The sequence below is a fragment of the Xiphophorus couchianus genome, chromosome 2, assembly GCF_001444195.1.
Source record: "Xiphophorus couchianus chromosome 2, X_couchianus-1.0, whole genome shotgun sequence".
Taxonomy (NCBI): Eukaryota; Metazoa; Chordata; class Actinopteri; order Cyprinodontiformes; family Poeciliidae; genus Xiphophorus; species Xiphophorus couchianus.
Window position 1 is genome coordinate 1,007,250 of NC_040229.1, and position 27,433 is coordinate 1,034,682.

Below are 27,433 nucleotides of genomic sequence, written 5' to 3' on the forward strand. Positions count from 1 at the left end.
CATTCTAGCACATGAATATCCTTTCATTTAAACCGTTCAGTTGTCGCCGTGGCTCTTTGTTTAGGGTAATTTTCCTGCAGAATTCAAACCTCAACCATTTTTCAGCCTCTAACAAGTTCTCTTCCAGGATTTATCTCCCTCTTTAGCCAACTTCTTACTGCTACAGAAAGGCAATAACACAGCATGACGCAGCCATCTTTAATTTTTTAATTGGAAAGAATTTAGAAATAATTTATCTCTACCTCACACTGGAATGTGACGAGATATGGGAAACATTTCCCCGAGTCTCAACGAGTCTTGAGCTGATGGAAAGGAAACCATTTGTTCTTTGTAGATTTTATTTGTTTTTCAAATACAGGAGAGTTAATGTACAGAAGGACAAAGAGTTTCATCAAGAACTGTACAGTATTTACACATCTTTTTTTTTCCTTTTTTATGGAAAATCAGATTGTTTTCAAAATAAGTCATAGTATGCACAGACATCAAAATGATAAAAATGAAATGACTATTTCCTCTTTAAATATTACTTATTTATACTCCTCCTTCCCACACGGGGAAGGGATAGTTCTTTTCTTTGCACCTGCATGACTGATGATTGAACTGAAGCACAACAATGTTAAGTTTCAAATAAATGTTACCATTCTTTTTTCTTTTTTTTTCCTCATTTTTTTCAATTTTACACCCACTGTATTTGATACAATAGTTCTGTCTCGACGCCTGTTCTTCTGTATAGAGGGGAAGACGACTCGGATATGTGGGTTATGATTGTATACTGATCCTGTGGAAAATAAAAAGCTATTTAAAACGTCTGGGGCAGCAAACCAGCGCGTGTGAGAGTTTTTAAGTTAAAAACCTCCTCATATAAATAATAAAAATGCGCTCATATATTACACACGGCCGACTGGTGCTGCCCGTCCACGTAAGCGCATGACGGCCAGAGAGCGCCCCCGAACACTTCTCACGTTGCTATCCGCGATCGCGCTGCTCAGAAAGCACAAAGCACTCCCGCCGCCTTCCTCTCTTCTCAAAAGCCGACAGCTGATGTTAGTCTTTTCAAAAAAATAATTTATGTAAAAACTAAGCGGTAATAGTTTCTCTTTGAACTATTGTCTTTTTATGACACACAGTTAACAAGACGTCAGTGACTCTCCTCCGTCGACTTGGTTTTCCGGCTCCTCCTGGTTTCTCTCTCAATCTTTTTTTTCTTTTTTTGTTTTAAACAACGATCCGGTTCCCCCTCTCCTTTCATCCAGAAGGGTCCCACTCTCACAAAGTAAGACATTTCTTTAGTGATTGGTCAACAACAAGACAAAATAAAAACAGGCCAGCGTCCGAGGTCGGGTCAACAGGCCCTCTTGTGTTCGTCGAGGGCCTGGAAAACTTCCTGCTCGGATCTGAAGAGATTTTCGAAGAGGGTCTGGGGACTGTACAGCGGGATTCGTCTGGGCTTTTCCTCCAGATTCTCATTTTATTTATTTATTATTTCTTTCTTCTTTTTTTTTAAAAGTTTAGCTCTCTGTGTGTCTCCTCATGAGGCGAACTCAGGCTTTGGTGCTGAGTGTGAGCAGCTCGATGAAGGAGCTGAAGAGGGTGTCCAGCCAGCTCTGGTTGGCCATGCACTGCTGCACCACTTCCTCTTGGCCCGGATCCTCGGCCGCCTGCTCGATGGTGTTGGTCTGCGAACGCAAACACAGGCAGCTCTGAGCCAAACGCAAAGCTTCCGGCACGCCAAAAACACAGGAATCCTAAAAAATAATTGGAATCTGGACTGACCTCTTTCTTGCACTGCAGGAAGGTGTGGTACTTATAGTGATGCAGGGAGTGGTAGAGATTGTATATCCGGTACGTCTCAGACGACAGCTTAAGGTCCTGAAGGAAGAAACGAGTCAGGAGTTATTGGAAAAATAAAATAAAAATTCAGACTTTAATTTGATGTATTGGGATTTTTGTAACATTTTTACACATTTTTCCTTTGAAACTGCAGATGACCTTATCACAACGATTTCTGAGTGCCTCTATAAATCCCCAAATGGATTTATGTATGAGCTTTGACTAGGCCATTCCAACACTCTAATATGATTTGATCCAAATTATTTAATGGAATCTCTGACTGAATGTTTGGAATAAATCAATTAATTGCATGATAAATCAAAACGAGCTCAAAAATCACAAAACAATTTTGCCTAATAATTATCCCCTGAGCCTAATTATTAATATTTTTGGTTGAATTTGGTTTTATTTTCCATTTTATTTATTTTTTAGATATTCCAGTTCCATAATTTAGAAATGATTGATTGTTGAGAGGGAATGCTTGCATTATTATGTCATTATCATTATATTACACAAAAACTACATTATAGTTTATCGCAATAATTTATCGTCCAGTAAAGCTTAGAATAGTGACAGGCAGACCTCTGCTGCCTCCAACATGTTTTTCTTTGTCCTGAAATATGTTCCATCCTCACCATAATGCTGCCACCACCATGTTATGTGCAGTGTTAGTTCTCTGCCTTTTACAGCAGAACATTTTTGCCCAGCTGGCCAAAAAAAGTCCATTTTAAAAAAACAACATGTGCCACTTTTTCAGATTTTAACCAGCGAAAATGTCAAAATCAAGTGTTTTTCTCATCACTTAAATGATTACTAATTAAACCTCAATTAAATATACGGAAGTAACAAAAGGTGAAAAAGATATGAGTGCAATACATTTTTTTTCTTAAAATTCACAAATAAATTGTCTAAAATAACATAAAAACACAGAAGTATAACCGATAGCTGCGCTCCCACAAAAAGTCTCCAAATTTCCCAGAATTCCTCCTCAACACTTTCACACATTTTTGCCGTAACGCAACTTTGTTAGTCTGAATTATTTTGGGTGACAAAGAGAAAACGTGAAGCTGTTCTGCAAACTCGCAGCAGGTGTTACTCTCCATTTAGTGCGAAGGTTAATTCTGTCAAACCAAAGTTTCAGGGTCTATATATAAACACACACAACACTACACTTATTCCTGTTGAGATGTGTCAATCATAAGAGTTTTATTTTCATTTAAATTTGATGCTTTTTCTCATTTTTGACAGTAGAAAAAAAAATCAGAAACACCGGTTTCTACTTATATCTCTGCAAATATTTATCAAATACTTCAAACAATTATATATTTCTCGGACTGATGTGCAGTAGACGTTTTTGCAGGTGTGTGAAGAGAGTTTTCACTAAAATGAAGACATTTTTAGAATATATGCTAAAGATTGGACAAAAAATAGACTTTATTTATGTATTTTATGTTTAGTTTCAACATCTAATGTTGTTATATGTCTGGTAAGTGAAATAATCCGTGTCCTGTGATGCTACCTGTGGTTTAGGCAGGGTTTTCTTGACTCTGTTGAGGGTCTTTCGGTTGTAGGCGTCGCCAGTTAGCCGCACCCTGACCACCACGGTGTCCAGAGAGTCCGTCATCATTTGGGGGTAAGCATGCAGAACATCCTGACAAACAAAAACAGGAAAAAGTTGCTTAGAAGGAGGCAAAAGTTGTAGTTTATTTCATGGTTTTAATTTTTTTTTAGCTACCAAGACCGAAACATTAAACAATGGAAGGATTAATTCGATTTTTTCAAAGTTGTTATTTAGTATTTTCTAATGGTTAACTCTATTAGCAGACATGGTGCTATGATAAAAATGTACACTGGATTAAAAAAACTAAATAATCAAAGATTGTGCTTTCAGTGACTTTATTATACAGAAAAAAAACATCAATTTGATGCAAACAACATTTATTTTGAAATAAATTACTGCATCAAATAAACGTTGGGATTAGATTTAAATTTACTGACACATACAGATGTAAGTAAATTAGCTACAGTGTATGTAATAATAAGATGTATGTCGATAATAATCACATGCATATAAAAGCGGTTGTAAATGTTTCCCACAGTAAAATTTAAGAACTTTTCAAGCATTTTTTGGTTTTCAAACTTTTTCCGCACCACTCTGGAGGAAAAAAAAATCAAAATAAACAAAAGAACAGTTTCAATTCAATACTATATGATGTTATTTATTACTTTCATTAATAATATAATGTGATTGTGTTCTACATTCTACAGCAGGAAAAGGGTAAACTAAAATATAACAAATTTTTACGCTTTGAAAAGTCTCTCACACACAACCTGACTGGTCTGAAAAAGTTGCAAAATATTAAAAAATGAGAAAGAATTTCTGTTACTAACTGAGTTAAGACAAGAGAAGTTTTAACTTCAGATGGTGAGAAAAAATGCGCCAGCATCTTTTCCTTAAATACCTGGTTTCAGATATAAATAATATTTTCAAAATGTAGGCTTTTAATCAAACCTTAAATTCCACTTTGATACCAAAGTGGAATTTTGGTAGCACCTGTACTGGTGCGGTTTATTTAAAATGTAGTTTAAATATCAAGCAATTTCAAGGACTTTACACATAAATCAAGCAACATCCAAACCTTGAAAACATACAAGCATTTTCAAGAATTTAAATCAAGAAAAAGCACAAAATAAATAAAGAAAAAGCTGGAAGCTGTCAGGCAGGACGGATTACCTGGTGTTGGGAACTCATGCTGACTTTCCTCAACAACCTCCTCTTCTGTTCGCTCAGGATGCTGTCGATCTTCCTCATCGGGGGCAGGTACAGCTCATCTGCCGGCCAATCAGGATGAGGAAGGTTTTCATTACTCATCATTCATGCAGCTGCCAGTCATTTTAATATCAGGGCCAAACGTAAAGCAGCTCGTTCTGGCTGCGGATCTGCATTTCCAGTCTGTCACACCGTGTTTATTTAAGCTTGAGGAACTCATTAAAGAGCCGGTATGAATATGCAAACTCAACAGTCAACTAATCCTCTTCTGCTTTGAAGTAAGTTTGCTCAGCTGGCCTAGCAAGCAGACACTTGGCAGCGGTGCCGGCTATTCAACCTGACCTAACTTCCTATTTTAAAGGCAAAACAACTTAATGTCTTTAAATAAATCCGCCTGTACATTACACACAGACAGGAAAGTCTGATCGGGTTAGAAACTAGAGATGTACTAATTCGGCATTAATATCTGTATTGGTCCCAATAATCAATTCCAGATCTGCTATCAGGGATAATTTGCCCGATTCATAATATCTATTAATTCTAATTCTATGCTTTCTACTCTGAGTGACGTCATGCTTTATATTTAATTTACATTATATTTAGAAATCTTAATTGAACTTTCTGAACCATTTCAGAAAAGGTTTGTTACATTTTGTTTTTTAAATGTTTGAGCAAGTAGTCCACTGATCATGTTTATTAGTTTATTTATTTTGTACAAACTGAACAAACTAAAGTTGTTTTTAAATGTTTTACAAAGTTTGTGACGCTCATAGTGGATGTAAGTGTGCTGTACTGATGCAGAGTTATCAAATACGTTTGTAATTCAGAACATTTTATGTCTGTTTTAAAAAAGAGAAACATTTTAAGTCAAATCAAAGCTGTTTTTCTCATATCGGCTTGGTATCAGCCGATACTAGTTTTCTAAACAAACTTCCTGAAAACTGCAAAACAACTGAAACACTGAGTTCTTTTACATGTAGTTTACAAACCCAGCTAGCTAGAGTTGCTTTTGAAACATAATCAATGAAACATTGAACAACAATTTGATGGCAAGAATGGCAAAATGTAGTATTTCAATTGTTCATTGTGTTCTATGGCTTTGTAATTTTTGTAAAGCACTTTGAAATGTCTTGTTGCTGAAATGTGTATCACACATAAAACTGGATTTGATTGATTGATAAACCTCAGATATCTCTGTCGGTGTCAGAAGTGAAAAAAGCAGATTGGTGCATCCCCATCAGAAAGATGGAGGCGTTCTCACCGTCTGTGTCTTCCAGAGCTTGGATCATGTCTGGGTCCAGCGCCGTGCTCACCAGCATCTCCACGTAGCTCCTGAACATCTCCCTCATGGCCCGGTTGTCCACTCCTCCCTTAACTGGCACTGAGAGGGGACACATTAACAGTTTACAGCTGGAAAATGGAAAAAGCAGACCGAGCAAAACGCAGGTAGTAATAATCCAACTGATATCTCACTTTCATTCTCGCTCGCCGCCTCGTCAGAGGAGTCGGAGTCAGAAGACGAAGGTACGGATGAGGGTACGTTCAGCCACTTCTTCCTCTTCTTGGGTGGAGGTTCGGCCTTCACTTTAGTCAACTTGGACTTGGGAGGTCGCTCGGCCTTCTCCTTCTTCTCCAAGGTTTTCTTATCCTCCTTCGCCCGACCGCGGTCCGCAGCTCCGGTTCGTTTCTCCACCTTCTCTTGCTGCTGCTGTATTCGCCGCTCCGCTTTCTCCTGCTGTGGATGTATCCGCTTCTCCGCTCTCTCCTGTTGAGGCTGCGTCCGCTTCTCCGCCTTTTCCTGTTGAGGCTGCGTCCGCTTCTCCGCCTTTTCTTGTTGAGGCTGCGTCCGCTTCTCCGCCTTTTCTTGTTGAGGCTGCGTCCGCTTCTCCGCCTTTTCTTGCTGCGGATGCACCCGCTTCTCTGCCTTTTCCTGCTGTATTTGTGCTCTCTTCACCGCCTTTTCCTGCTGCATCTGTATCCGCTTCTCCGCCTTTTCCTGCTGCATCTGTATCCGCTTCTCCGCCTTTTCCTGCTGCATCTGTACCCGCTTCACCCTCTCTCTTTCCTTCTCAGACTCCTTCTCTTTGGCTTTGGGCACAGTGGCTGCAGGCTCCTTCTTCACTTGATGTTCTGTCGTGGTTGCGGGTTTGGACGTTTTCTCTTTTTGTTCTTGATGGACAGGTGGAGTCACTCGTTCATCTTTCTCTGCTGCCCTCGGTGGAGGAGGAGGCGGCGGTGGTGGTGGTGCCTGGGTGGCAGGTGGGGACGCCATTCTAGGAAGGGACTGTCGCCTGTTAGATAAAATATAACTGGAAGCTTAACTTCTAGCACTAAATAATTGATTGCCAATTAGAAAAATAACAAATGGTAATGTCTAATAATAGACATAGATGTCTAATAATATAGAAAATACACTGTAGGACCCACTGGTGAGTCAAGTTCAAGATACTTTATTCATCCCAAAAGAACAATTCAGTTTAGAATGAAAAACCTTTTCAGAAGGTGCCTGTGGTGTACCACAAGGCTTTCTCCTCGGTACCCCAATTTTCTTTTTTCCATAACATATTCCGTAACTTACTTCATTTGCTGATGATGTTACGTTATTCTACTGTGGCTAAAGTTCACAGTTAGGGGTGCACCGAATGTTAAGGTTAGAGAAAGTTACCTGAGTCCGGGAGCAGATCGCCGCCAAGGTCTCCGGGAGCAAACCCTCACATAATCCTTTTTGTTAACGTTCTCCAGAAACTTCACATATATCCGCTGGTAGCGTCTCTTAGCATCTCCAAAGTAGCCAAGATACTAGAACAGAAATATATTTTCATAATTTTGTACAAACAACAACATAAGATGTTCTGTTTGTTTGTTTAATCATGTAAGAGACTAAAGTTGAAACAGGACGGTTAACGGGTGGTGGGAGGTGGGAACTCACGTTGCTCGTGGCGCAGAACTGCCTCTGGCCATCTTTGATCTCTGGGCTGAACTTCTGCAGCAGCGCTTTCTGCACCCTCCAGATGGGCGGCGGCTCGCGGCCCGTCTGCAGAGCCAGCTGTGCACAAATGCAGGACGCACAGTGGTTCAGAAACAGAGACGCACATTTACAACCTACTGCATACTATGGCTGACCTCTATGGACTAAAAACAAAAACTCAGATATTTTCATACAAGATCCGATTCAATCGATTTTTTTCTTTTCTTTTCTAAAATATTCTCAAAAAGTGGCCTTTATTGCAATCTTCACTTCTGTAAGTTGTTTGACAGAGTATTAAAGTGCAAATTTGTCAAAAGAACCTCTTAAAATTACGTTTTAATGAGAAAAAAATCTTCTGTCGTCAAGATCTGATGTAATCACCTAAGTCTGTGGTTCTTTCTTCTAAATAGACTCAGTTGTTTGCACAATTGTTTCAAAGTCCTGCTACTGATAATAATTTTTATTAAAAAATGCAGAATTTGCTTATTTATAAAACTTCACCAGATGTTCAGCATCCCTTATTTTAAACTCGGATGAGAATAAAGCCATAATATTCTGAAAATAAAGTCATAATATTATGAGAATAAAGTCATAGTATTACCAGAATAAATTCATATTGTGATAACAGACATGCATGAGAATAAAGTCAAAATAGTGAGAATAAAGTCTTAATATTTCAAGATTACAGTTTAGTATCGCGAGAATAAATTTGTAAAATTGCAAGATAAACTCATATGAAAATAAAGACATAATATTACGAGAATAAACATGTATGAAAATGAAGTAAGATTAATAAATGAATAGAGTCATAATATATTGAGATTACAGTCATACTATTACGAGAAAATATTTGTAAAATTACGGAAAAGATGTATGAGAATGAAGTTGAAATAATACGAGAATAAAGTTGTAATTTAGTCACACTAATAAAACTTTTTCTTAGTGTGACTCTAATACGCTGTCAGAGAGTTTAAAGTCCAAATAAGCAGAAGCTGTAAAACATGCTTGTTAAAACAAGATGGCGTCCCTGGATGGGCTGACACTCTGAACTATGAAAAACCAAAGAATTCATTGGTGAAAAAAAAATCCCAATTTTACAAAAATGTAATCTTGACTCATTGACCAGCCCTAATTAGACATAAACATACCTTGAGAGTCCGGATGTCCTCCACCCGCACCACGAACTCGTCCCTTTCTCTGAAGATTCCCTCTCCTCCGCTCTCGCTTTCATCCTCCTCACTTTCTCCAACAATGGCTGCATCTTCCTGCTTCTGGGCGAGGTGCAGAGATGTGATCTTAGGGGCCGGAGGCTCTTCGGGGGACGCAGGAGACTCCGGCGACGGCATGGGGGACTCCTTCTGGGCCGAGGATGGAGGAGGCAAAGCAGGAGGAGGAGGAGAAGCTGGAGGCGGTGTGGTCGGCTGAGGGAGAGCGGCTGGTTCAGGAGGTGGAGGCGGAGAAGGAGACGTGGGAGCAGCGGGGCTTGGAGGCAGGGAATCAGCCCGCTCCTCCTCTTGAGGAGGTTGAGGAGAGGGGAGTGAGAGGGGAGGAAGGGGCGAGTGAGAGGGAGAGGAGGATGAAGCAGGAGATGGAGGGGCAGACGCTTGTTCAGGAGTTTCTGGCTCTGGAGGAATCTCAGGAAGAGGAGCTGGAAGGAACAAGGAGAAGATTACATTTGTGAAAGTTGAACTCCAGTTTGAAAGTTTGAAGGTGTTTTCAGAAAGACTGATCCACTCAATTGGGGACCAAAGTTGCAACATTTGTTCCTTTTAGAGATGCACAATATTGGATTTTTGGTTGATATATGATATGCCAATATACTAAAACTAATTTGGCTGATACCAATATTTTTCATATACTAACTTATTGAAACTATATGACTTTCTCTACTGTGGAAGATTACTAAATTAGTCAACGATTATTTCAATAATCGATTCATCGTGATTAATCTGAATAATTGTTGCAGTGTTACTTCTCAGCCTGGTCTAATTATTCGTTAATGGTGGATTTTTCTTTACTAGTCTGACTAAAAATATGTTGAACTGTTTCAAGGTGTGAATGAAGAAAAGTTGAATGTGGGGGTGTTTGTTTTATTCCTATACTCAACCGCCTTCAATATGAAGCCTATCATACATAAAGTAATTGCATTTAATAATATTTTCAAATGTACAGATATCTATTGATGCTGTGGAGAGTTGCAATCCCAACAATTCTGACAAAGTAATTTTTTTGTTCTCATAATACAATAAACACCTGTTGCTATTCACATATAAAGATTTCAAGTAATTGTTCAGTTTGTGTTTTTTTATATATTTTTATATTTAATCATATCCACCAGCAGGAGATGACAGAGTTATTTTGGTTTGGTCAGGGGTCATAATCTGTCATATTTCATAAAAATCAACTCCACCAAACAGAAATAAAACAAAATGGAGTTTAACACAAAAAAAAACTGTTCAGAGTTAAACATTTTATCACTAATCATCTCTATTGTTTTCTAAAAGTAAACCTATTAATTGGTTGCACAATATTAGTAAAACCAGTGGAACACTATTATATCACTGAACGTTGCAATAATTACATGACTTGTGACAAAAAAAAACCCCAACAACAATTAAAACAGTTGATGTCTTTCCGCCTTCATAGCAAACATCGACTCCATCTATACTGGAAAAAATAGATTTTTATTGACTGCACTAAAACAACTTGATTTATTAATTAGTTTTCAACCTTATAACCTTCTAAAACGTTTTATTCTGCGTTAAACACAAAGTGTCCCAAAAGATATTGCAGCTAGAAAACCTGAACGCCAAGAACTTAAATAAAAAGCTAAAACTTATTGCAGTCAATGCAGTTATATCACTGTGCACAATAATGTTACAGTAACAAACTTTCCGCATATCGTGTTGCCTTAATAAGCAATCGATTAAAATGTTTTGCTTATGAGAACAAGACGAAAGTATGAATGGATGAAACTACATGAAGGGAGTGAAAAGTTTGAATAATTTCTATTTTAGGCTGAATCTCACTTTCTAGGATTCTCCACCCAAAGACACTTGTTTTAGTTAGTGGACACTGTATTACACTAATAATTATACTTATTATAAGTATAATAATATAGATGATGGTATAACATTCATTCTCAGAATACAGTATTTTGATTAAGAACAAACATATGAAGGTCAAACTTACTGTAGTGAGAACTAATTCTACTTTAATGCATTAGATTATTGATAATTTATTACTGTTTCAAAGTAGCAGACTTTAAGTAGCTAAATTTCAACAATGTTAGAGACACAATTAGTCTGAGTGCTATATTTAATAGATTCAGTGCATTTATTTGAGACTAATAAGACATCAAAGTAGACATTACAGAAGATTTTGTTTTTGTTCTAGCATTATACTTCTTAACCATTACATACACATTTTAAATCAAAGACAGAACGGCTGCTGTCCTGCGACTTTAAGACTCATTAAATACATTTAAATGTATTAAATTTAAAATTATTAGACTTAAATTAAATGTATAAAATTTTAGTTTATTTATCAAATTAATTAAATTTCCATTTGGATTAATAAAGTATTTTTGAACTTGAATTTATTCCCTTTCCGACACACCTGGATTAGCTGAACAGCTCGCTAGCAGGCCTCTGCAGAGCTGAATGACTAAATGTCAGTAAAACTCAAATCTAGCATTGATTCATCCTTAGTCTAGAAATAAGACTGGCTGACCACAAGTGCAAAACACCCAAACAAACTGCAGATGCAACAAGCTTTGTTGATTTTGACTTGCTGATCCTGACTTTAGTGGTTCATCTTAGAATTATAGTATAAAAAACGTACTATATTAATAATATTTAGTGTTATTTTTTTATTCTGTCTGTTTTTATTTAGTCAGCCAGAATACATGTGCAATACGTGTCAGTGCAGTTGTTGTAAAACAAGAAATGATAACAGAGCTAACATATTTCACCACATCTAGCATCTACTATGAGGAATTAGCTTAGTTAGCTTCACTAAAACATCAGTCTGTGTAAAATTTCTAATAGGTTCCAAACATTTTCACCTAAAGCACAAGTTAAATGCTCAAAATTATAAAACTGAGAACTTTGGATGTACTCCATTCAGCCTTTTTCTTAATTGCTTAAACTTTTGCTCTCTCTCACCCTATTGCAGCCTGACTGAGTAACTGAAATTACAGACGCTTTTTGCTTTTTCTTTGTACATTTCCTCAAAATTTCTCTTTAAACACACCACAGACAGATAATTAAGGGTGCAAAAATATATTAGCATCAACATCGGTATAAAAATAATGTTTTTATTTTTAACATACGGTTATCAGTTTGATAACCAAATCTTTATTTCCACTTAATTTTATTTCCACCTTCTTACTGTTTGTGCTTCTGGTGGAGAATGGGTATTTGTGTGGTGTTTGTGTGGTGACATGGACAGTAATGTAGGAGCAGTAATTATGCCAAAACTGTACAAAACATAAATAGATTTTGCATTTAGAATTAAAAACCCATAATTGTCTTTAAATATGTCCTACCCAGAACTCCTCAAGTGGCAGTTTTAGCTTAATTTTCTTCAAATTCAGGAATAGAATCTCCTATTAATAACCTTGCGCAATTTAATTATCAAAAAAATTAATCGCCGGATTATTACGCTGGACTGATAACAAGCCAAAAGGGCTGAGCTTTTAACATGTTAAATGTATTTTTTTTTAGCTGCAAACACATTCTTTGCTACAAACGATTAAGTATGCACAAAAAAAAAAATGCTACGCATGCGGGTGCATTTTAGGCAGTAAAATTTTAATTTTATCGTTAAGAAAATGAATTTAATTATTTCTTTGCATTTTGGTTTCTAATATTATATAAAAGCAGCTTGAGAGGTTAAATGAAAAATCTGCAGAAAGTGCCAATACAATTACTCAAGTAGTAAATAATTGTTAGCTGAAGTCTTTACTCCATAGCAACTTCAACACCAAAGAGTGTCATGTGGCGCATTTACTGATTGGAAAAAGATTGGATTTTTGAGTGGCAGGAAAAATTGGTTGATTCTAGTCACAAGTCAATTTCTTGATGCACCTCTAGAAAGAACCTGAGCAAAGGCAACCGACCAGAATCTGTTTAGATATTTTAACAGACAGAAACTAAACAGCTAAGTTTAAAAAAAGCTCCACCTAAACCTGCCGCATAGTTTGGCAGAGAAGTAATTATAGCCATCTTTGGTAAACAGGAAAAACAACAACCATGAACAAAGGTTTCAAAATCACTCAGACCTTTTGACACAACCCTGGTTGAGTTAAAAAGCAACTACCAAGTCACAGTGACCCCAACGACTCGCAGAAAAGACACAGAGATCTGTCAATCATGTGGTTTCTGACCTTTACTGTCCTGCTTACATTAGAAACCTGAACGCCTCCGACCACAATCAGGGAGTTGGTGTGAATGTTTTCGTTCTGGTTTTTCCTTATGGGTTTGGTAGAATGACTGGGGTATTTGTTTGTAGTAGATCAGGATGTGTTTGTTGTGTTATTGCCTTCCTGCCCAGGTATGTCTTTAAAAAAAAAAGAGAGATTTTAATCTCTTACCCAGATAAGTGAAGAATTTATACAGAACTAAGCAGACGTTTTGGATTACAGAAAATCCTGCTGCTTTTCTGGGCTGGTATGAAATTATGACAGTGTCATAACCTTAGGTAAAAATACGATTGCAGAAATCTAAAATGAGTCATTTTGCATTTTCTTTAGCCTACTTTGATGTGAATGTGATTCACTTCTTAAATGTCATACTTGATTACTTTTTGGCACATAACATAATGAAGCTTTGCTGATCAAGTTTACATAAAAATAAGAGAATTGTTCCTCCACTCCTTTAATAGTTAAGACAAATCAGGTTACTTTGTTGATGTAATGTATCGTGTTGGGAGTTTTTATTGTGTTTTAAGAGTTTGATGTAAAGCAGATTATGTTTATATGCAGGTCTGGAAAAAATTAACAGACCACTGCATTGAAAACCTCATGGTTATTCCACCAAATGTTGATTTATGAACTCTTTCTGATTTTAAACATTAGTATTGTTTCTAAATAAATATCAACTTGTTTTATTTGCATTATTTGAGGTCTTAAAGCATCTTTTACTCATTTTCTGCAGATAAATACAAAGATTTTGCTTGAAATTTCTGAAACATGTTGTCAGTAGTTCATAGAATAAAAGAACAATGTTCATTTTACTCAAACATATACCTATAAAAAGTAAAATCAAAGAACTGAACATTTTATGTGGTCCCTTCATTTTTCCAGAGCTGTAAATTGTATGCACACAGAAATGACCAAAATCACAAACAGAGCTTTGCGATTCATTAATCAAATAAACAATCCAACAACACTCATGCAGACAAGTTGTGACAAGAGAAATATATTACTTAAATATTATTCATAAGTGTTGTATATATTATTATATGTTTATCATTACATTATAGTCTAAAAACAATATTATCGTTTATCGCAATAATTCCTGGGGCAATTTATCGTCCAGCAAAATGAGATATTGTGACAGGCCTAATGGTGGAGAATTTTCCTGGTTTTGAAACTGTGACTTTTTCATAACGTGGTAATTGGCCCATACCTACTGTTTAAAAGTAAAAATAAAAAAACGAGTGATCTGTAGGATAAAAATATTCCAGGTCGTAAGATTTCCGGTAAAACTCACCATCAAGTTTAGGAGCACCCAGCGTCTCCAGCTGGGGTTCCCTTTCCTCTGTTATATCCCTCTCTTCTTCTTCTCCTGTACTCCGTTCCTCTTCCATCTCGTCCTCTTTGTCCTCCTCCATGTCCCCATCTTCTGGAGGAAGGATGTCTGGTTCGTCAGACTCGGGCTGGGAGTGTGCGGTTTGCACGGTGGGCTGTGGGCTCAGCGCGGGAGGCTCCATGGTGGGGGAGAGGGGAGCCTCGATAGTCTGAGCCTGGGGCTGGGGTGGAGGAGGAGGTAGAGGAGCCTGGATGTTGGATGTCAGCTGAGGAGTGTCGTACAGAGCTGAAATAGCCGAGGAGATGCTCTTCTGGAGGTCCTGGTTCTTGCCGACCGAATCCTCCTCATCGGAGGAGAAAGACGGCAGCGTCTCCAGGTTTCTCTTCAGCTCGTCCTCTAAGCGCTTGGGGCTGGAGCAGTTGCCGAGAGCAAGCCCGCCATTCCCCTCGCCGTCCCCAAACGGAGGTGGCGGCGGCGGAGGAGGCGGCGTCGGAGAAAGTGGGCGCAGACCCCCGGATTTACAGGGCGACGTCTCGCTGTTGTCGTGGTCCATTCCCGGTGAGATGTCCAAACCCGGAGGCCGCTTCCCCGTCTTCAGGAAGTCCAAGAACGAAGCCACAAAGCCAGCTTTGGACTCGCAGTCCTTCTCATCTCCCTGGAAGAAGCACGACAGACATCAGCTGTAGGAGTGAACCTCACAACTATCAAACATTCAACTTCAAGCTGCTGTCATTGAACTACCGTAGGATCAGGTGATGTAGATTAAAAACTACATCTCAAAGTTTTTTAATACCACATCACATTTTTTTTTTCTTCTTTCTTTTGTTTCTGACATAAAATTTCAAAAAGTGTTTTTTATTTCAGTCAACCTGTCTGTGAGTTGTACGACAGAGTATTAGGACACGAAAATGTGTTTTTAAATAACGAGAATAAAGTCATAATGTTAGTAGAACAATGCGATTTTAAGAGAACAAAAATTCCTGAAATGAGAAAAAAAATTTTAATGAGAAAAAAAAGCTTTTAGAGTTATAATGATCTGATGTAGTTATTTCTTCAAAATAGAATCAGTTCAAAGTCCTGTTACTGATAATTTAATGCTGATGTGTTAAAAGATGAAGTATTTGAATTAAGTGTTGTCTATAAAAACCAATTCCAAAGAATAAATTCACAAGCTGCTCTACATTCCTCATTTAAATTTCTGTTTTTTTTGTTTTGTAATTTTCATAAAATTAATTTTTTTTTATTCTAATATGATTTCATTCTCGTATTATTTAGTCTATTGTCGTACGACCTTATTCTTATAATTTTCCGTCATAGAATTGACCATTCAAAGTCCAAATAAACAGAAGCTATAAAATACACTCCATGAATAAGATGGCGGCCCAGTCGAGCTGAAATCACTCTGAACTATTGAAACGCACAAAAAAAATTCCAGATTTTCCAAAAATGTAAATTTCAAAACCCCAAAATTTTATTAATATAATCGATTTATCGCCCAGCCCTAAATTGAAGCATTCTGTCCTCATAGGAAGAACCTTTACCCTTTCATCCAGTCCCTCTTCATCCACTCCTTCACTTATCATCTGGCTCTTCTGTTTGCTCTTGTCCTGGCTCCTGGTGCTCTCAGTGCTGCAGGGAGGTCCAGGACTTAAACCGAGCGACGGAGCCGAGCCAACCGAGCCGTCTGACAAAGCCGGGTCGGTGCCAGACAAAGAGTCTGTTCTCAGCAAGGCGTCAGAGGAGGACAGAGTACCAACTGGCAACTTGATCTGCATCAACAGAGAGAAAGTCAGGAATCTAAAGATGACTTAAAGGTCATTCATTTGAAATTAAATGCATTTAAAATAAGAGTGGGGACAAATTAATCATATTAAACAACGTCTGGTTTCTCACAATGCCAACAGCGCCACATCTTCTAAAGTCTGGGCCAGATGCTTACATACAGTAGAATAATTATGAAGATTTGAACCGTTTTGTTATTCCAGCGCGTTATGATAAAACAAGTTGAACAAGATTTTATTTACTGAAGATTTTCTCTATACGAAACAACCCTAGTGTATTTTCAGCCCTAGGCTAAAACACAGTAGGGCTGAAACTATTTATCAGCTTAAACATGATTAATCGATTACTGAAATAATCAGCTAATGTAGTAATCGATTAATCATTAGCTCGGAGTTTACAGACACAAAAAAGGCTATTTACTGAAAAAAAACATATTCACAGCAGTAATTAAGCCAAAACTATACAAAATATATGCACATGCAAGATAAAAACACTTTTTTTCTGTAAATCTGTCTTAGACAAAACTCCCGGAGTGGCATAGTTTTAGCTTCACCTGGTTCAAATCCACTAAAGGAATGCCATGTTATTAAATTGTATTAAGAATTTAATTAGTATGTTTGCATCTTTTAATGTATTTGGAATATTAAGTAAAAAGGTTTATATGGTTAAGTGAAAAATCTAAAGAATGTGCCATTTCTTTAATCAAAGAACTTAATTAATCATCAGAAATAAAATTATTGGAAGTTCCAGTCCAAGTTTACACGCTTCTTGCAAAACATTTGATAAATTTCAGGGAAACCATAAACTTCAAGGTTCTGGTATAATTTTGGGCTTGATATTTGACTAATCCTCTTCTTTTTTATGCACTTCTTGTTACTGTGCACTATTTTATTTTTATATTTGTATCATGTTCGAATAAATTTCATTTCATTTCATTCCTTTCATTAAAATGTTTCAGCTGATTTAAGTTACTAAGCTGATATTTTAAAATATCTTCTAGTTCCACTGTCAAGTAGGCCTGCCATAAATCGTAACAAATTTTGCTGGACGATAAATTTCCCCAGAAATTATAACGATAATATGGTGGTTTGAGACAATATAATGATAATGGCATAATAATACAAGTTTGACCTCTCAAATATCAATAGCACGGGAACTGAAATTTTCAATATCCAAAATAAATGCATAAACGACCAAAAGCAATAAATGAATAAATACTGCACACCACCGAAACCAGAAATTAAATGGATTGTGAGGATTGGCCTTTAAAAAGTTTTAATAATCAGAATGGAAATTATCAAACTCATTGGCTGACTTAGTGTTAAGTTTTCTTTACAAAATTAAAGTTAATTGATGGACAAACTTATTATGCCGTTATTATTATAATATTACTTGAAAATGGTGTCAAAACATCAATATTATCGTTTATCACCATAATTTCTGGAACAATTTATCGTCCAGTAAAATTTGTTATTGTGAAAGGTTTAGCGACAACAATTAGATCTGTTTTTTGTTTTGCTGTTGTTTGATGGAGGCCTACCGACCTTGAGAGGCGGGATGGGCTCATGCTGCTGCTGCTGCTGCTGGGGCTGGTGATGGAGCTGCTGCTGCTGCAGGTGGTGAGAATGCATCTGATCCTGCTCCTTCCCGCTCATCTCCATGTACATATCCTCCCTCCTTCCTCCTCTTCCTCGGCTTCCACGCCCTCTACCTCTACCCCGTCCCTCCACGTTGAACCCCCCTCCAACGCCTGATCCACCCATCTCTCCCATCATGCCCCGTGGGGTGTAGGGCTCCGGCATGGGGCGGATACGCGGCCTGCCTCTGGGCCTTGGGGGGCCCTCTCTTTTTGGCCTGGTGGGCTTTCGGCCTCTCTTCTTGGGTCCATCTGGAGGAAGGATAGAGTGTGAACCCATAGAGGAGTAGCCAGAGGCGTGGTAAAAATCGATGTCGCCCATTAAGGGGCTCAGTGATCCGCCGCCTCCTCCCTTTCGGCAACTGGAGACTAAATCTGGTAAAAGGTCAGGTAGCCTGCGGCTGTTCAGCCGGATGTCGGCAGGCTGGTCAGCTTTATCTTCGTCATCCTCAAATTCATATTCTTGGGCGTAGCTTTTCTTAGGTAGTGTGTTGGGGTCCCTGCGCTCCTTTAGCAGATGGAACGAACTGGATTTGAGGAGTTTCTTGGGACGAGATGAGCAGAAGATGGGCGACTGGAGGCCTCCGGAACCGGCTCCAGAGCCGGTTCCTCCAGGACCAGAGGAGAGCTTTGCTCCGGCGTTGTTTGGACCAGCTGGGTTGGAGCCCATCCCCATGGCTGGAGGCTGGGACTGTATCAGACCCAACTGTTCAGTGTTGACCGTAGAGGGAAGCTCGTGGGTTTTGAGAGAGTCTAGATCTAGAGTCATGGTGTTGCTGCTGGGTTCCTCCAGGCCGTGACAGTATGGTTCATACGCCTGATCACCACCATGGTGACCCATCATGTCATAACCGGGTCCGCTACCGCCCGCAGCTCCTCCGGCACTCTGTCCGGCTTTCATCGAGTCCATCCCTTCCTGCCCGGGGTGGCTTTCATTCATCTCCTCCGGACCTGGACCGGCGCCGCCGGCACAGCTCGACTTGTAGTCCTCTGCGCAAAACATGTCTTCCATCCCTGGGAAGAAGGAGCGGTCCTCATCCTGAAGGAGGGAGTCCGGGAAGCAGATGGAGGTTAACGGAACGAAGCGGTTGCTCTGTTGGTTCTGGTCTGCTTTCTCCACCGGGCTGACCGTATCGAACTGATGCTGGTCGGAGCGCTGCTGGTCCAGTTGGCTCTGCTGCGACGCGAGCTGGCTTGGGAGCGGTTGCTGGGGGTCGGGCTGATTCTGGGGGTGGGCTGAACCAGAGGGCGGGGGTATGTGGTGAGGGTGAGGCGGTTGCTGCTGAGGGTGAGGGAGGTGGTGTTGAGAAGTCTGCTGCTGCTGTGCATGATGCTGCGACAGGTGGTGCATGTGAGACGGTGTGGACAAGCCAATGTCAGGCTCTGTCAGGAAGGAGTGGAGCTCTGGGGCCGAGTGGTGGGACTGCTGCGGCTGATGGTGGGGAGGGTGCTGTCTCTGAGGCTCCTGCTGAGGCTGCCGGTGGCGATCACTGCCGCCGGCTCCGCCACCGCTCCGCCCTGCACTGCCCGGTCCTCCACGCCTGTCTTCTGCTACGCCAACATCAGCGCTGGAGGTCTGGGAGAGCGAGCGCTCCAGCATGTCCAGGGAGGAGACCACGGAGCTCTGCTTGACCTGGCTCTGGTCATGCTGATGTGCGCCATGGTTGTAGTGGGCGGCTGCCACTTCCAACGCCTGCGACTGCAGCTGAAGCTGGAGCTGGGTGGTTTGAGACTGGGACTGAGCCTGGTGTTTACTGGAGCCCAGTCTCCCGCCGGCTCCTTCCATCACCGCTTGCTGCTGGCTGATGGAGTGCTGCTGTTGGCTATGGGAGTCCATTTTATGGTGCTGTTGGTGCTGAGAGTGAGAGTCTATTTTGTGGTGCTGCGGGTGCTGATGGGAGTCCATTTTCTGGTGCTGCTGATGCTGAGGGTGGGAGTCCATTTTAGAATGTTGATGCGGGGGGAGGGGATCCATTTTGTGGTGCTGTTGGTGTTGGCGGTGGGAGTCCATCTTGTGGTGCGGCTGATGGGGCTCCAGCTTGTTGCGGGTGGTGTGGGATAGCACCGACTGCAGCAAGTGTGGCGGCTGACGGGACTGGTCTGTGGGGGAGTCCATGAGGGACACAGCGGCTTGGGACTGCGAGTGCTGCTGTTGTAGCTCCGGCGTTTTCCGAGGATACGGGATTTCGGCACGCTCCTGCGGCTTCTTCTGGAGATCCATCTGGTGAGGCGGCATCTGAGAATGCGAGGACACGTGCTGACTGTGGGAGGAGTGTTGGGCGGCAAGAGAGTGTTGGGTGTATGGGTCGCCCCGGCCATAGTGGACAACAGAACCAAGGCCGTCGTGATGATGGAGATGCGAGTGCACTTGCTCGGCGCTGCCTCTTCCATTGCCGTTTCTGCTGCCCCCAACAGATCGGTCGCTCCTTTGTTGCGGTTGATGATGGTGTTGATGCTGCTGCTTCTTTAGTGACATCTCTAGCTGGTTGTCAAGTCCAGAAATGGACCCTCCAGAACCTGTATTCCCCACCCCGGCAGAAGGCGTCGCACTGTGCGTGCGTATAACGCTCTGGGGGTGGTATCTCTCCTCAGGGGTCTTGCCCATGTCATAACTCATCCCTTTGCCCGAATCGCTGGTCGGGGGTACGGATTGTGGCTGCGGTTGCGTTTGCTGCGACGCCTGCTGAGGCTGTTGCTGAGCGTGGTGATGAGCAGCCTGAGGAGCTGGGCTTGCTTGGGCTTGCAGCAGATGCTGAATCAAGAACTCCTCGTCGTCGTCCACTTCCTCCTGGGATCTCTGAGAGCCCACGCCCATCATAGACCCGTCCGGTTTTGCTTTGGAGGAATTGGAATGATACGACTGGGGTTGGGAGGAAGGGCCTCTGGTATCAGGGTATGCCTGGGGCGATGCGAGAAAAGTAGGAGAGAGAACAGAGGGAATGTATTTATTTGAGCCAGCGCCTCCTGGAGACTGAGTGGGACAGGTGGGCACTGGGGAGTGCAGACCCGGCCGGATTATGCCCGAGTTGCCCGATGGAGAGGGGCTGGAGTCGGGAATATGATAGGAACCTCCCCCGCTGCCTCCTCCACCTCTCTCGCTGGTCATACTGTTTCCCGTTGCTCCTCCAGATCCGGAGTTCCCGCTCCCTGCGCCGCTGCTGCTTCCTCCCCCAGACGCTCCACTACCTGAGGAACCACTTGACCTTAGAAGGGCAGGTGAGTGACCTGGAGCTCCGTAACCAAGTGATGGGCTGCCCGCTCCACCTAAAGAGGAGGGCAGTGATCCATAAGCAGAATCAGCTCCATACAAATCAGTGGAATACGAATGGCTCCGCCCACCTAAACTTCCGTAACCTTTTCCAGCCGTACCAGAGCTCAAGTCTTGGGCTTGTGGTGAGTTGAAGCCTCCATAGGACTGTGCCAGGTGGGATGTAGGGGGCTGATTGGGAGAATATGACTGAGTTTGTTGTTGAGGTGGAGTCTGACCAGTAAGAGCAGAGGTGGGGGTCTTTACAGGGGGCACTGGGGAGCCGTAACCAGACAAGCAGGACTTGGGGAGAGATTGGGGAGCTGAAGTGGAGGTGGAGGGAGGCTGCTGCTGAGGAGTAGGGGGAGGCGGAGCAGGTTGAGGGGGCGGCTGCTGTCGAGATGGAGCAGCGCTGGAGCTAGACGTTGGAATCGAGTTTGAAGGATGAGCTCCTGACGTTGCAGAAGAAGAGGACGAGGAGGAGGAGGTTGAGGAAGCCGAGGGGGGCGTATGAGGAGTCCTTGATGACGACGCAGAACTTCCTGAAGAATAACCACTACTTGAACTACTTTTTGTACCCTTTCCAGCAGAGGAAGAAGAAGAAGAGGAAGATGAGGTGTAGGGAGGCTGAATGATGGGTCGATATTGTTCAGTGCGAGGGGCAGGCTTGTGGTCGGAGGAAGGGCTCTGGTCACCCAGCGGGCTGCAGGGAAGGCCAGCATGCCTGTGGTGGGTGGCGATCTGCTGGTAGCCTGCTCCTCCACAGCTGAGATAGTGCTGGAGAGAGTGAGCAGCCGAGGAGGAGAGCTGCGACTGAGCAGGCGTGGGCCGCTGGTAGTGCTTGATGACGCTGTCCTGTCGGGGCATGGCTCTTTCCTGAGCCGAGTTTGACTGCGACTGGGATTGAGGTTGGGGCTGGGCTGAGGAGAACACGGACGGGTTGTACAGCTGGGAGGACTGGTCTTGAAGCTGAGATGATAGCAGATTGAACTGGTGCGACTGCAGGTGCCTGGCAGAAGATGCCTGGGCCGACGAAGCGCCTGTGGGGTCCTGGCTGCCCCTGTAGGCGGCGGCGGCAGCGGCACCTTGTGATGATAGGAGTCTATCAAAACCCAGGCTGGACTGGGACGGCGCTTTGATGTGTATAAGAGGGTCGTGGGGGGAAAGCAGACCATTGGAGGTGGGGCTAAATGTGGGCGTTTCCTGGAGGGAAAGGGAAGCTGTGGGGAAAGAGCGACTGGAGAAGGATGCTGGATGTTGATAGGCTGAAAGAGCTGAAGAGGAAGGGAAGGATCCAGAGCCAGGGAGGGCTCCAGAGATGAACAGTTCAGGAGGAGCAGGCGTGTGCATCGCTGTTAGAAAAGGAAAACATTGGAAAATTAATCAAATCATCTAAATAAATTTAAATAGAGGTTTTATGTACAGTTAACTCCTTAAAGGTGACCTATTATGGTTATTTAGATTGGGATGGGTCTAAAGGTTATATAAAACATGTTCATTACATTTTTTTGCATAAAATCATTCTTAGATAATGAAATTTTAGTTAGTTAAGTTTAAATTTTATGTCCTTTCAGAATGAGCTGTTATAGGGCCTCCTGTCACTATATGTAAAAATAAACTGCTCTTGACCCAACTCAACATTTACAGTTGCATGTGATAATGGCTGCAAACTGATGCACAATGATACAACAGTACATATTTCAAAAGTATAAGTGGAGCCACCTGCACAAACAACAACAATGTAGCAAATTGTTTCTGAATGGTAAGTCAGCAACAAAATATTTATCTTATTTTGCTGCTGACCAAAAGTGCTGGAGCTCTGCTTGCTTTGCTAGGTGACATCATATCGCCTGTTGAACATGATTTAACAATGGGGAGGTTTTTGAAAAGGCTAATTTTCCTGACACCAAAAAAACATTCATTTATTGTCAAAAAATTGCTTGGTGTTTTTTTTTAAGCACTTGGGCTGTTTTAGAAGCAGCAGAGACCCAAATGTAAGTAGTAAAAACGTGCAAAATGTGAATTTTGCATAACGGACCCCTTTTAAATCTTTTAACAGAATGCACCCACACACAAATTGTCCGAATATTAATGTAGGCAAACATTGGAGGGTTGCTTTTTTTAAATGTCATATTGACATTGGGTCTGGTTGAATGTCAACACATCAGGGAGGATTTAACATGGCCCCACCTGTCTGCCAGGATGGTGTGCGGAACTGAGAGAGGAGCGAGGAGGCGGAGGGGGGAGGCTGGGGACCTCGGGACTCCAGAGCTGAGATCAGGTTCATGACCGAGGCGTCAGGAGCGGAGGGGCTGGCGTGGTGCAGGCCAGTGTCAAACAGCCCAGAAAGACCTTACAGAAGGAAATAATACATAATTACAACAATCGCTTTCATTATATTTTTACTAATATGTGGGAAAAACAATACAAAAATAAAAGAGAGAACTATAGATTATACAAATGTTGAGCTATAAGGGATAGAAACAGTGAAAAAATTTAAAGCTTTATTCAAAAATTAGTATTTAGAATAATTTAATAATTTATAGTGCCATTTTTTACAGTAAATAACCTAAAAATATATATAATATAAGTTGCTAACATTTATTATACAATATAATAAGCATTAAAAACTTTAATTTAGTTTCTTTAAGCTCAAATAAGCCAAAATGATCCATATAAGCTCAACTACATACATTAATTCCCACTAATATTAATAAGTCGTCCTTTAGCGGTTCGCTAAGTAACCACATGGCTTTTGTAGCTATTCCCAAACTTCTGATATAATACTGACGTCTTCAACAGGGGAAGGGTGAGAGGTCAAATCAATGTTAGCTTCTATATCCATTCTAAGACCAATACTAGTGTGTGTTTAGATTGTTGTCCTAGTGGTTAGCTCTGGTTTAAGATGAAAATTAATCATTTGAAAGTAGTTCCCTTTCCTTAGTCTATCAAATGTCAAACAGACCCTCAGTATGATGCTCCCACCACCATGCCTGATAAGAGCTACAGGGTTCTCTATTGGGGCTTAAAATTTGCTGCTTTTTCATTTGTTCATTAAAAATAACCAATTTATTTTTGCTATTTTTTGGATCAGAACTCTGCAACCTGGACACAGTTGGGTGTCCCAACAGGAAAATAATCCCAAACACACATGAAAACTAAATGCTTATACACAAAATGGGTCTAAGTGTATTTCTGAGTATGTATCATTTTGTGAAGAAAACCCAAAATTTTATTCAAACTTGTTTTCAGCTCTTGTTTTTATAATTTACCAAATTATATGCTGTATGATCATGACATTTGGACTATTTTACTAATTTTAAATAATTTTGCGGTTATTTAGATAACTCTGTTGTTTGCACAGCTTTATTTTCTTTTTTTGGGAATAATTGTTTTTTTTTTTCAAACACACATGCACATTTTGTACACTTCTTAAAATGATCTCAGTCAGTTGCACATTCGTTAGGAGTTGAGTACACTATTTTTAATAAATGCATTGTAATTTTGCTCTTACTGTACAGCCTGTTATTTTAATTTTTGCTTTGACATATTTTTATTCTTTTATCTGTGTGTAAATCAACATTCCACCTAAACTTCCCCACTGTGGCTTAATACTGAATATTTTATTCAGTCTGACCTGACAGAAGAATTAGACCTGTTGATATAAGCAATAAATCAATTAATTGAATGATAATTAAAACGAGCCCAATAATTTCCATTTGCATGATTTATTGTTTTTCTCTTTTTTCTCTACCAAAACCTGGATGAGAAAAGTCTTCAGTCTGGTGTTTTGGTCTCAACTAGCCTTTTTGTAGGACATTTTTTTAAAGGAAACTTCACAATTTATTCATAATCTATTGTTTCTGTTGTTTTGTTTGTTTATTTTGAATATTTAAAATATCTACCAGTTTCAGTGTTAAATGTCCATAAGAATTTAAAGTTTATTCATCTTTGAGAAAGTGCTCTTGCATTCGTATGACATTACTATTATACTACATAAAAATGGTCTCAAAACAACAATATTATTGTTTATTGCAATAATTTTTAGGACAATTTCTCACCCAGTAAAATTTTTTATTGTAACCGGCTTAAGAAGAATGGCTAAAAATCATAATTATGTTATTATTAATAACATAATTACATAATTAAATTCAGTGGTGAATGTATGTAAACTTGCGAGCAGCACTGCAACTCCAAATCCACCTTTCAATATATTAATCACTGTGGCTCAAAACAACCTGCAGAACACTTGCAAAGCTGCACAGGAATGAATGCAGGGTTTAAACTTCACTGAGCCAAAATTTGCACACTTGTCTGCGACAATAACCTACCAGAGCCTCCACAGGCTGACCAAATAATTCACCGGTAGGGCCCCTTATGGTGGTGACATGGAAGGTATGACATTTATCTTACCCAAACTCCGTCCAGCTGCTCCCCAAGCCCCGCCTTGGCCAGAGCTCCCTGGGTGGTGATTGGTGGCATAGCCCTGCAGAGGGTGTGGGGTGGAGTAGGCTTGTCTGTGAAGGAGCTCCGAGTCAGGGTGGGATGATCTGGAACTCCCATAAACCAGACTGGGAAGGAAGAGGATATGGGGAGGGCGTGGAGGGTGGAAGTGTCAATCAATCTTCAGAGCATATTAACATAAATCCAGTTAGTTTCCCAAACGTGACCCCTGAAACCGACTAGATGGAGGTTAGCTTCAGTGCACACAAAATCACACAGTGAATTACTCTATTCTTCTATCATAAGGGTAATTAATTATATCTGTTCCAAATTACAATTAAGTTTTCTATTAACAAGAAAACCAAAAACTATTAATGAAATCAATTTATTTGTGAAGGAATCACACAATTACAACCATCGTCATTTTACTAATATCTATTACAGTAGTCATAAATCTGTCAAGCCCATACAGTGAGGCATACTTAATTATAAAATAATGGCTTACTTCCAATCAATAAAACGCAATCAAAAGGCAATTTCCTTACATAATGTTTCCTAACTTCCATTATATGGTTTTTTGTTGCTGGATAATTTGGCCTTAGAGAAGGCAGATGAAATGCGTGGCTGCCTGCCTGCCTGTTCAGATGCATGCTAGCATTTGGTAGCATCATTTGGGAGAAATGCAGAGACTAGGCCCGAACTGTGCAAGGCCTGCGTTGCGTATAAATAAAGCATATGACACCGCAGTGCAATGTGCAGCTAAATAACAAAATATACTTCGTCGGTTTGGTTCGCAGACAAACAATTAGCATGTCTGTAACTGCTAATTAGTATGGCGATGCAGCTAACAACTGAATGGTGCATGCCGACGCAAATGCGAGCTAAGCTGCATGCAAAAACAAATAAGCATATTTGTTTGGCGAAAATTGGCTTTCATAAAAGGCGCATATTCCGTTTTTGAGTTTTATCATGCAAATCTACTTTTCCCTTAAACGTTTCGAGAAGAAATGCGGGGATGATGTTTGCGTGGACAGGCCTCTGCTTTGCTTCCCTGCAACACGGAGCGCTAGCTGCCAGGCTAACCAAAGCTAAACTACAGAGCTCCCCTTCACGCATTCTGTGCAGATTTCATCCTCTAATTTGATTTGTTCACCTGAATTCTGGTTTTATTCGAGTCAAATTGCAGATTGCACCTTCGATGCACAGGATGGGAGATTTATTTTTTTTTGGCAGAGCTGTAATATGCAAATGAGCACCAAACCAAGCAAAACCATCACAAATCCGCTAAATCACAAACGCACCCAAGTTGACATCTAAACAGTGATGCATTATTTCTATACGTCTGTTTCTATTATGCGTGACAGTGTAGTGCGTGTTTAATTAATATGCATCAGTTTATCTGGTTGATTACTGTCAGGGGGGTTGCTGAGAGGGGGTTTGCTGCGTCTGCACTCCTCACAGTTTTCCCATCAATCCCTATGAATTTATCTGTGTTCAGGCCTGCAACACAGGGAACAATAATTCCAATGGACACTCAGACATCCCCCACCTCCATCCATCCCGCCAGGTCCTACCTAAAGCCCCGTGTATGTCAATCACATTCAATTCACCCCCCCAACCTTCTCCTTTCTCCTCCCCGCCCACCCCCACGACACACGTTTATCCATTCCTGTTTATAATAATATTACTATGCAAACTGTTTGGATGACAATGCACTACGCACGGCGCTGTAAATGAAGCTCCTGGCTGCCCAATTTGTTTACACGGGAGGTCACACAGTGCCCTGCACAAAGTAGCACGGATTTGATGCATGCACATTGTCTGGATCCCGATGCATTACCTTTTTGCCGTTCTGTCGTAACTCCATCCTGCTCCTGCGCCCAAATCACCAAATCCTGTTCCCGGGTAATTTCTATCCATTTAGGAGCGGTTACAGTGAAAGCGACGAGAACGTAGCAGGGCACGAAAAAATATCCAGTCTTTCCACGTTCTCGCTTTCAAG

General features: G+C 40.9%; 1 protein-coding gene across 1 annotated transcript; it reads right to left on the bottom strand.

Annotated features, from left to right (window-relative positions):
* Positions 1 to 320: 320 nt before the first annotated feature.
* On the bottom strand, positions 321 to 27,351 carry prr12a (proline rich 12a). Its single transcript, XM_028028786.1, has 15 exons — positions 27,272 to 27,351; positions 25,402 to 25,559; positions 23,179 to 23,340; positions 17,650 to 22,340; positions 15,865 to 16,092; positions 14,285 to 14,978; positions 8,717 to 9,216; positions 7,530 to 7,646; positions 7,266 to 7,399; positions 6,074 to 6,891; positions 5,862 to 5,981; positions 4,565 to 4,662; positions 3,350 to 3,481; positions 1,774 to 1,869; positions 321 to 1,676 (listed from the first exon to the last, which is right to left on the bottom strand). The coding sequence occupies exons 1-15, from the start codon at positions 27,349 to 27,351 to the stop codon at positions 1,542 to 1,544; spliced, it is 8,163 nt and encodes a 2,720-aa protein (XP_027884587.1). The 3' UTR covers positions 321 to 1,541.
* Between the last annotated feature and the right edge of the window lie 82 nt (positions 27,352 to 27,433).